Source organism: Hylaeus volcanicus, chromosome 3 (genome assembly GCF_026283585.1).
Source record: "Hylaeus volcanicus isolate JK05 chromosome 3, UHH_iyHylVolc1.0_haploid, whole genome shotgun sequence".
In the NCBI taxonomy this organism is placed as follows: domain Eukaryota; kingdom Metazoa; phylum Arthropoda; class Insecta; order Hymenoptera; family Colletidae; genus Hylaeus; species Hylaeus volcanicus.
This window is the reverse complement of record NC_071978.1, coordinates 7279336-7291454: the sequence shown is the minus strand read 5'-3', so window position 1 is coordinate 7291454 and position 12119 is coordinate 7279336. Positions and strand designations below refer to the sequence as shown.

The 12119-nt window shown below is 36.6% G+C and overlaps 1 protein-coding gene across 3 annotated transcripts in view; it reads right to left on the bottom strand.

The window, feature by feature from the left end:
- Positions 1–8082: 8082 nt before the first annotated feature.
- LOC128874126 (protein RUFY3) overlaps positions 8083–12119 on the bottom strand; it is a 30125-nt gene continuing 26088 nt past the window's right edge. For all 3 annotated transcript variants that reach the window (XM_054118481.1, XM_054118479.1, XM_054118480.1), the window contains one exon: positions 8083–9439. In XM_054118481.1, coding sequence (XP_053974456.1) covers positions 9299–9439 — 141 coding nt within the window. In that variant the 3' untranslated portion in view covers positions 8083–9298. The remainder of the gene's footprint in view (positions 9440–12119) is intronic.

Here is a 12119-nt window from a genome sequence, read left to right as displayed (position 1 = left end):
CAGTTTTAAATTTTATCAATCTACACATCATAAATGAATTTCATTATTTGGGAAAGCTGCAACACTGTACAAAGGAAATGAAAAAAGTATAATTTCCCATAAAACTTTTTCTTGGCTAAGGGTTGAACGCCAAGCTTTATGAGGAGTCCTGTAATTATAATATTTATAAAGTCCGAAGAACGTTCATAGTCAAGAATCGTAATGAATGAGGTCGATAAGTATTGGTTCCCCAAATATTCCAACATTTTTGCAAGTCTTCAGAACTCTCGAAAGACCCAACAACTCGCGTGCCTCGAAAATCCTGAGTCTTTCTGGTTTCCAGAGGTTCTCCTCGGCGCAAAAATGCAGGAAACGTGAGAGCACTGCAAACCATGAAAGAACGACGACCCCTTAAAATAAAGTATTCCAATGATAATTTTATTTTCCCGTTTCCTAAAACTACTAGAAGATATCCACTGGCGAAGTTGCCGAAGATGTTATCTTTACTTTATCGTTTCGCGAATACGTAACGAAATTTTTCATTACTTATCGATTTTAAAACTACGAAAACTTCGGGCAACTTCCTTTCGCCTCGGTAATTTCTATTTCGCAACAAAACTTCGGTATTCTTTACGCATTAAACGAATGCAAATCACCCCGTGCATGGGGAAGTTTAAAACCGACTTGTGAATTACTTCTGACCCGGGCATTTGCCCCTCGAGCTTAATCGGTCGTAAAGACCTCAAGTCATCGAACGCGGCGGGGGTGTGTAAGGAACCGTTTCGTTTACGAGAATGGTATTCGCGAGTGGCGGAAGAGAGCACCCCGTAACCTCGTTTCGCGTTCGTCTTAAGCTTCGAAAAATTTCAACGCGTTCGCGGAAGCTTTTACGGCGTTGTTTATACCAAACGTGCCGTGTCGTTTTGTTGTTTCATCTCGCTGGAATCGCGACATTAGCCGCACGAGGCTCTGGCAGGGTCGTATAAAGGGACCGGTATTAGCCCAGGCTGTGTTTGATTACGTTTATACGTGTATTGTGTTAGAAATTGCAGTGGCACTTGGATGGGATAAAAACATGAGAAATGTCCGGGCTTGAATTCTTGAGTGAAAAGGAGATGCGGAATTAGAGAAACTCTGCAAAACTGGTGGTTTTTATTATGAAAAATATTTTTATCAACCTAATTGCATATATTTTTATTTGGTGGGATTTGATGAAATGTTGTGCTTGGTTTTAGATTGGTAGATATTTAATTTAATTGCTTTATAATGTCAAGCCTCCATTGATATATGTATTTTCTGTTAATATAGTCCTTTCTACTTCTATATTCAGTTTTTATAATTATTACTTTTTATGCAAAAATGATTTTTATTATAAATAAAGATAAAGAAATTTTTATTTGTGTAATCAATATAACATCAAACACAACATTGAATTCTAAACTCTGGACTCAGATTTGTAATTACTATTGAATATACACAAAAATAATACTGTTTTGTTGAGAATTGTTTTACATTTACTTTTTATAGTATCTATTTTTCAGTAAACTCAACAGTTTCTGAAATATTTATGAAAAACTGGCGTTAGTGGCGTTAAACGATAACCGTGGGGTATTTAATACAGTATTCGTAACAGTTTAGTAAAAGGGCATGTAACAAATTAGGTTGATACAAATATTTCCATAATGTCCTATGTTAGTGTAGAATGACTGGACTATTTATAACCATATTCTGACATGCTCTACCGAATGCAATTATGTATGCGTACATGGCGTGCTTAACTCTCACAATACCAAGCCCTTTTTGTTACATGGACTAACAAGCAGGAAGTGCTTTATATCCACCTAATAAAAACTTGGAATGTCTAATAAAAGCTCTACAGAAACTTTATGTTCCGAACCATAACTGGAAATTGAGGATTCAAAGTAAAATATTCCATTAAAAATTTTGTAATGTATTTCAAACAAATAATTTAATACAGAAATATTTCAAGTTATACATACTTTAAGTAATTTCAGTCACTTACACTTTTGAGATCACTGCAACTCCGACATGAGAGTTGTCTCTATATGTTCCATACACATATACAATATTTGTTACATAAAACACATAGATTTGCTGTATAGTTTACTTTATTGCATTTTTCGTGCAGCATTCCCGCATACGCGAGGGAGAACATCCAAGTTCAATTTCAACTTTTTTCGAATTCCTATGAATAACATTTACGTTCACGAAGACAGAAATGCTTTTACACGATATATAACTGTTTTATTATAGAATTTTTAAATGATTGTTTTAGAAAAAGTCCTCAAAATAATAAATATATATAATAGTATAATAATAATAATAACATTTCTAATTGAAACAACTTTACACACTATGTGAAAGAATAAAACATTTATGTTTTCGTATAAAGAGATACTTTCGCGCAATATCTAACTTTTTCAGTAATAATTCTGACTGGAATTCACGAATTACGTAGTAATATCGTGGGCATTCAATGGTCCTCCCCACGTCTTTGGTACTGCGAGGTTTAAATTGCTAATGGAAGCTTTAAGAAGCAGGTTCAACAACTAAATCGCTTCCGAATGGTGAAAACGTTTTCTGCCGCTGCAAGCACAGATAAAGGAACGGTAAATCATTCCGTATCTAGGATGATTTGAAAGAAAAATCGGTGGCTTAATGCAGTTTCAAGAGAGAAGACGTTAAATTATGCATCGAAATGGAGGCAAGACGTATGTCGTTTAAAACACATGAAAATACAATTAGAACACGATTATTCGAATACTATACAACCATGTACTCGATAAATTAATCATTGCAAATATAATTGCAAATATATATTCGTAACTTTTGTATTTTTTTCGATATAAAATGAAGTTGATATTTTCTTTCATTAAGTAATTTATTATATCACGGAAAAATTGGATTTAAAGGAATCCAGAGATTTGTTTTTTGCCTCTTGCAAAATCAACCCCGCTCAAATCAAATGGCCACCGTGTATAGTTCGCGTTGGACACCCTTGGTTACTCTACAGATAACACACGATTGATTCCTATTGCACGCACGAACAGTATGAAAGAAATGAATGCGAATCAACGTTTGATTATTCTTTGAAAATATCGTCGCGGTCATAAATTCGTTTGATTGGATAGATCCGAATTGTCAGAGTAAATGCTAGACGCTGGAACGCGGAACAGCTTGCTAGGTGCATTGTTGCGGAAAATAATTATTTGTTTTCATTACTCCATATAGCTTTCTATGCTCCGATACGTCACCGAATATACCATTTTTTTTCTGTTCCTGTTTCCATTGTTTTTTCTTTTCAGGGGAGGTTTTTGTCAGCTACTCCATGCTACGACATACGCATCGTCACTTCGTTTTGTTTCGTTTCGCATGAACTGATCGATCGTACGTTTCGAAGAATATGCACGCGAAAATGGTAATTTGTCTGTTAAATTTTCCATGAATTCTGTTTCGTTAGATGCATTGCTGGCGACAAAAATAATATTCACTTTGACCAGCCACGTTAATGCAATGTTCATAGATATTCTTACACTGTTTCATACCTCACCTAACAGTAGCACTCAAAAAGTTTTATTACAAAACAATTTTTTTTTAACATCTTCATTACACAATTGCTTAAGAAAATACGATATAAGACGACCGCGCTGATAAACACGCCAAAAGAGGTATCAGCCAAAGTGGTGCCGTAAAACCTAACAAAAATCGAGAACAACACCGTAAACTACCCTCAACTTTGTGGCATTCGTGTCAGTGCTAATCTCGAAGTGCTCCCTGAATATAATAGTGCTCCACGTGTGATAATTCGAGCCCACTACGGATAATATGCAAGGTCCGCGTGTTGCCAGATGGAATCGCACCGGCCAGATGTTGTTACGTACAATTGCTTTCACTTACTGCTGGTGTACGGTTCCGTGTTGTGTTCTGTTCACCGCGTGAAACACCCAAAATAGGACGAGTTTTTCCTCGAATTGCAACCAGGTATTCGTGTCCGCGACCGCCAGCCCTTTTTTTCCACATCGGTTGTTGTTTTAGAGAGAATATTTCTGGTCCTCAATCAATAATGGCCCTCGAGCTGCCCGAGTTTGCTGGAATGCCCGAACGTTTGAGTCAAATTAACGATTCAGTGCCTCCAGTGTATTCTTCTAAAGAATCGATTCGCTCCAAGAATCCATGCTCCCTGTACTCCTTTTTCTGTAATTATTCCGAATCGTTCCTTTATTCCGAACATTCGTAGTCATTCCGTTTGAGGAGTAGATTCCAGGAAATTTTTCCAAAGGGTACAGAAACAATCGTCGAATAAATCGCGTGGATCCATACCTGATTTTCTGCTTCCAAAAATTTTTAAACAATTTTTATAGTTTTAGTTCCGTCGTTATATGTAAGTAGAGGTATTATGTTTTTTTCATTTCGTATAATTCGACGAAATACAGTAGCGTAAAAAAAAAACAAGGTAACCAGTACTCAACGTAATTTAAAGTTCTTGTATATCAAGCAAAGTTATAGTTGTGTATACAGACAGAATAACAAATTCGCAGCTGAGTATTTGCTAGATTTAATAAATAAAATCTGCGAAAATAACCTCAATTTTGTTTACAGGAACGTCTATGAATGTAATTTAAAGTCTTGTTAACTAACCATTTCATCAGTAGACTAAGGACCACTTGACCAACTGTTTGAATTTGCAAGTAAAAATATTGATGACGTTTCATTCATATTTATACGCGTCCGAATACGTCCGCAAGCTCGGGAAGAAATAACTCTCATAATATAATAACGTGAGCTTTAAACATATTGCGTGTCGGTTATGTCAATGCTAAGACATTACATTCGTGATATAGGCACAGTGTTCCACGGATTCCAAGACACGCCACGCTGTCGTTAACGCAGTAATACATGGGCCATTGTTTCATTCGCATGATTTTACCGTGCGACCCGTCGTTTTAGCGCAGACAGCCTGTGAGTCGCGATTTTATTTCGTTCGTGCATTCATAATAATTTTCAGACTATTTTGTTAACGTTTATCTAAACACAATAATTCTAAACAATTATTTCACACTATGGGATAATTACACTAATGTTTGATATAATGCGAGGGGGAAAATTAATAAATTATGAATTAAGGGGTATCATATAATTTATGGTAAACCAGAGTGAGGAGTCGTTTTGAATCTGAAAATAAATAGAAAATGTCAAATAAGATTTGTTCGTAAAAGGCTTCGTTTGCATGCAAAATAATTTTGTTTTATTTAAAAGCCCAGTAAGGAAGACGTCTGACCACGACTAGTCACTTCTACTTATGTAGGTGTTCTTTTTTTTTATTATGGTGGTATTACCTGCTTTTTGTGGATCTTTCAATAGTATAATCAGTTAGTTTCAGTTGAAAAAAATGATGCCACACCTGCAACATTATTATCAAGCTTCTAAAGTGAAAATAAGTAGAAGTAGCCGATAATAGTCAGCCATGTCAAACAATTCGCATTAAATCTCACGCTTACCCTGTAACTTTTTAAAATCAATTTTCACATGAACAAATCCTCGTGTGAAAAACATCTACTCCACATTTTCAATTCAATATTATCTGCAAAAACACCGTTACTCCCGTTTTTTGACCATTCCACAAATTTCGTTTCTATATTTAATTTTCGTTCGGCATTAAAAACAGATTGCTGATTTCACACCTGTACACTATATTTTAATATAAATCGCATATACAAAACGTATTCAAAATACATTTTCATACATCAATATAAAAATATAAGTATTTCATTTTGCATATACTCTGCATACGTTTAGCGTATGTGTATTTTCATGTGCATACGAATGCATAAAATTTCCCACCTATGATGATTGACATCTCATCTATTATTTCACCCTCAGAAAATAAATATATAAATATAAGGAGGGTTGAACAAACTCTATTTTGAATTTCCACAGAATAAATTAGAAACTAAATAAATGATGATACCGAACAATGCTTTTTGACGTTGAAAGCAGACATGAGCTTAAAGAAGAAGACTCCGAAAAATGTTTTCAGGGTATCTCGATCGATTCACGGCCAAAAACAACCTGCTCTGGCCCGAGTTTAACAAGATTGTCGCGTGCACATTGGTGCAAGGCACGTGGTTCGGTACGAGTGTGTTCTCGCGGTTGAATTCTCGAGACGCGTCGGGGATCGAAGCCAAAAGCTGCAAGGATCGATTTCAATTTAGCGGCCGTTTAAGCGTGCACGCTCGTGGCTAACGAGCTTTCGAAAGTCGTAGATAGCCGACAAGTTGGCCTACACGGACGGCCGCGGCTCGAAACCACCCTTCGGAACTTACCACAGTCAGCCAGCAAGCACCGCGAGCACACGTGTAACACGACACCGATAACTCCCTTATATACCTATAGAATATAAGTAGATGTACAGCTGTACAGGGTGGTCCATGTCAATTGGCCCTGAAGAGAATCTCTGCCAGGGTGCAAGGTGCGAAAAATCTCTCTTGATGGGTTGAGTTGAACTCCTCAGGTCCCTCTTCCAGGGAGCTATGAAAATGACCTTTAAGTTATATTCATTTCATAGCAAGGAGAACTATCTGAAAGTTGAATTAGAATCTATTAATCAGATAGAAAAAAAACAGTGTTTACTTGTGACACAAATAAGTATCCATTGAATAAAAATTGAAATCGTGAAAAATGTATTGCTTAGTCGGTATGAATTTGTCTAATGAACGCCAAGAAATAAAAATTTAGAGTGAGACAGTGAGTATGAATAGCAATCAATTTTATCCTTCTACCTTAGTCTCACGTGTGTACTAACACTTTCTTCTTCGTATTTTGCAAATAAGCAAGAAAAAAGTACATTTAGATGTATAATAAAACACGAACTGTTTGCAATGCATACATTTTATATTTTTATCGAACAATCAGTATAATTTCATACTTACTGTAATAAGAAACTATTTAATAATTAATTAAGTGTCCAGTAACCATCTTGTTCCTAGCATTTTCAAGAATACGTACAGAAATGGTGAAATCAGGGATTAGTCCAAGAAACTACAATAAATGATCTTCCACGAGGACGTTCCCTCCAACCAGACATCAACTGCAGCTGGAACCCACTTGGCGAAGGATATACCCTCGAATCCGAGTCCGCATTAGACATGTTCGACTAACTCCATCAAAATGAGACCACATATACTTCGATGACCTCAGATCCCACCCCCTCGAATGGAAACAACTTGTCAAAGTGGAAATTTTACACCTTACCCAGTTTGTGGAACACTCCTCGACTGGACTGACTAAAATAGGACACCCTGTACATATGTACAACGTTTGTACATAGATACATCGTAAGATCTCGCGGTGGCAGGCATTGTTAACGTCTAGAAAGGATAAGAGCATCGTGGAAGGTGGCCAGGGACTGTTTTACTGCTTTTCCAGCAGCGGTGGCGAGTCGATGGAATGGCGTGCGGTTCTCCTTTCACAGATTAGGGAGAGCGTGTATGCGGCTGCGAGAAACGAATTTACGTTCGGCAGGTAGATTGCACATTATGGTCGCCATTCTCTACGGGCACGGTTTCCGTATTCTTGGAACCCCCTTGTTCTTTGATCACTCTTTTCACGAATAATTCCTTCGCGCCGTTGAATGAGATATTATGGTGATTAAATCGCCCTGTATTCACCCCGACTTAAGGGGATCCCTTTCTATTCTATTATGGGCCATCATACGCCCAGGTGCATCGAAAGAAATTGATTTTTTCAACGATTCCGAAAGGAATATTTCTCCTGTTCCAAAGTTACCCAGGAAAAACTGCCACAAAGTGAATTTCCACAAGGTAGCCAATTCGTATTAGTCCCATCTTAAATTCTTTAAATACTAGAACTCGTATAAGATTAAATCTAGACTATAATCTCTGGTAACTTATGATGATCCTTTAAGACAAAATTAATCCCCAAAGATCTTTTGATATAAAATTAATCCTCGAAAATCTATCCTTTCATTTCACTTATCAGTTATACCTTGAAATTTACGCTATGCGAGTAATATTAACAGAAAGGATGAATTATTACATAAGGACAGAACACATGGGGCAAGAGAAATATAAAACCAGCCTTTTATTCGCATAAAATCTTTTCGACGCTACAGAGTCTCTTAAAAATACCGTAAATATACAGGCACTCGTTTCAACGAGCTACAGCGCATAAGCGTAACGGCAACTCTGATAAGTACTCGTATGACGCTAAATACGCGTCCTACTATCGGTTCAAAAATCCCATCAAACGGCCAGCAGAAAATATTCAACACCTGAAAAACTTAACAATAGTCGCTTTGATTGCTTGAAATTCTACGAAGTAACATGGTTCGCGATTAAATAAATTATTATCGTTGTGCATAAAACAAAACGGTGTAGATTTGTTTCAACAAAAGATCCATTGAATTGTGAGAATTATTTAAATTATTCTTAACACATTAAAAGTTCTCAATTAATCCTTGGCGTTCTTATGTCGAGCGGGGCTCGATAAAAATGCACCGAAATTAGAAAATTTGGACAAATCACAGAAACTTATTAAGGATCATGTCCTTTGGTTGTTTTGAGTCCTCTGAGCTTTCAGAATTCGTGATGGAAAAAATAATAAAAGATTATACATCGCATAAAGTAGATTGCTCTCGTTGCAGGCACGGATCATGACAATTTTATAAATTATCCTTAACTCGTTAAAAGTTTTCGATTAAACGGACCCCAGCAGAGGATATTAAAAATCAGAGAAATTTAACAACGCTCGTATCCTTTGATTGTTTGGCGTTCCATGCGCTCGCAGAGCTCGTGATGGAAAAAATGGTAAGAGGTTGTGCATCGAACGGACAAAGTGGATTGCTCTCAGCATCGATCCATCGAATCGCGAGAATTTCTCCCCGACAGATAGAGGAGCGCCTTTCACGGAAAGAAATCGGGCAAACCGTGTTTTTGCACAGCACGTCAAGTAAATCGTACAAAACGTTGCGATGATATTGCGATGAAAGGAATCCGACGTGAAACGAAGCAACATCTTCCGTGTCGATCCCTTTTTCAGACAACCGCCGTGAGTCGAATTGAAAATGAACGGCGTCGAATAAAGTATTGCCTGAAGAAATGACCTTCGAGAATACCGGTATAAGGTGTAACGTAAGAGGCGAAATACAGGGGTTGGGAGGGGGGGGGGGGGCGAGCCAGATCTTTTCTTCTGTTTTTTTTTCTCCCTCGTCGTTTTAGCTTCCTTCCATCCGGGACGAACGTTTCACGCTGTCTGAGCTGATCGAGGCGTCGACGTGATGTTAGCGAGCAGTCGAATATCGCCCGACCAGAAACACGTAACACTCGTCGCAAACGCGCACAGGTTTCGCCGAATTGGGCAGGGCTGTGGTGTTGTCGCTGCAAGTGTTGCAGAAAATCTTGCCACAATTCCGACAATGGTGCTGAAACGGAAACAGTAAACAATTTTCAACGACGAGATGCAATATTCGCGAGAACACGAAGATTGTTTAAAGGTAGGTAAAATAGCTGCATAATTTGATATTTATTTTTAATTTTTGACGAGGACTTTACTTACAATTTACGCATAGTGTACTTGTATGATGTATTAATAAATCACACGGAGACCAGGCATTTTGGAAGAAAATAAAAGTTTGTTCAGGGATAGAGTTGATGTGTCAATTTGTACATCACTCGATGCATTTCTAAATATGAAGTATGAAATATTAATGATGATGAATAGTGATCATGATAATCAGAGAATAATATTACTGATAATAAGCTAATGCGGTAATAATAAATTCAACATGAATATGGATGTTTCCGTTTTAGGGATCACAAGATATTTAAAGGGGACGCTCAAAGTAATTAAGCATGTACAAAATTTAATTACTTTAGGGCAGTATTTTTCAAGATTTATTAAGCTTGTCACAATCAGAAAACTAAATAGATGAAATATAATATTTTTCAATCAATATTGAAATTGTTTCAAGAGAGTAAATTCAAAGAGAGTAAAGAGTTTCACGCAGACAAAATAAAATGCCTGATGCCACCAAGACGAAATTGTTGGACTCAAAATAATTTGGAAGCTTCCGTAGCAGCAGCAGCTAAAAATTATAAATTGAAACTTCTGAAAGAATGTGTGCGGAATGACTAGGGGTCCTGGTGGGAAATACTTTTAATTTCTCGGTAGATGCGTGATCTATGTAAATGGCGACCACTGGACAGCGGGGAGACCTCTTTTAGTCGGCACCACGGAAGTCTTTTGGGCTCCAAGGGCAGTTCAACAAGGGGCCGTTGCGCGTGTGCTCCGAAACGGCCGAACATCAAAGCGGAGCGAAGTTATAAGAGGGTGCGAATTCGGACGCCGAGTCAGAGGGAGCAGAAACTCAGACAGCAGAAAGTTAGATGGCAGAGAGTCCGTTGAGCAGAGGAGTCAGAGTATAGAGAAGTCAGAGAGCGAGCGGTAAAATAAATACCCATGTGTGTCGAGAGACTCGACGGCTATGGAGGACTACTTTTCAATGGACTACGTTAATTATATTGATTGTACTGTTACGTAAAAGTTGGAGTTTCACTTTTAGAGTGAAATGTTTCATAGTAAACGAAAACAAAAAATTGAACAGTTCTTTTCTTATAATATAAAATATTATAAGATAAATATATAATAATTTGAACGTGGTTAAATAAAAGAAAATATATATAGAAATATATTTCATAATCACTGATTTCAATGAACCATGGTTGGAGTTATTTGCTAAATCTTTTAACAAGATGAAATTCCCACAAAATCATACTATTGATAGCTAGAATTGTTTCGAAAAAATTGACACAAAAACAAGAATGGAAATAATTCTGTGTTCCTCTTCGCGACAATGATCGACCACACACTTCACATTTAATATTAGATAAGTTAAACGAGCTCACATATGAAATTCTGTCACATCCACCGTACTCCCCAGATTTATCGCTCACTGATTCCCCTATTTTTCGCCACTTGAACAATTTTCAATTTGAGGGAGGAAACGTGCCACGAACAAAGATTTATAGAAAACGCGATTTTTAGAATTGAAGAATGGAAAAATGCTTCAAACATGAATATTTTCGTTTTTGAAGTTGTATTACTAAAAGAGTGAAGCGTTTCTATTTTTCCCCTTAAACTTTCACATCAATTGCTTATAGTAAACTATTTAGAAAAAAAAATAATAACAATATTCTCATCGTTAAATTAAACAAGAATAATTTTCTTATATTGGACGAAATTTTCCAAAGTTAAGTTAAGAAATGTCAAAAATAAATTTGTTATGTACAATATAACTGTGGAAGGAAGTGTTTTTGTACTATGAGATGCAAATTTGGTGCTGATCTGAATTCTCAGATTATTCCGAGTGGCATATACCCGACATTTAACCTTGCGAGAAAACTAATTAATTGGAATACATAAACTTGATCAGTGGAGTAAAATTACACGTTAGAAATACAGGTTTCGGAGGTGGTATAAAATTAAACGTGGAAAAGTTCTATGTTCAGGAAGTTTCCAGAAGGAATAGTTATTTTCTAATTGCGTGTAATTACTAAAGTTGAACATCAGGCACGCGAGGGTAGTTTGGAATCAAATCTGGGCAAATTATTTTAATTAGGCTCGTTCGAGTCAACACGGTACGCTTACCAGGCTGTAAAGAAAACAAACATAGATGGATTACCTTTCATTTAATCTATATAACCTCCTCATTTTTAATAGAAAAGAAACCAGGATTTTCCTTCGATGCTTTCACTTAATAATAACAAATAATATTGTCTGTATACATATTTAAAGAGATCAATAATTTATTAAATTATTAAAAAAAAGAATTGGTTGTACCCTTCATACCATATTTCGACACATTACAGGAAACGCAAATATATAAATAAAATTTTATGTTTTCCTTATTTCCCAGCAATGTTTTATTGTTGTTAAAAATTGAAACACAACGTTTAGATCTTCCACGGGTCAATAAAACATTGTTGATGAAGAAGAAAACCATTAAGCTCCGTACATTGGTTCGATAAATGCATAGGAACAAAGATGATGAAAATTCAAGAAACGTCTATTCGCATTATTACCGCAGACGTGGTCGAGCGTCG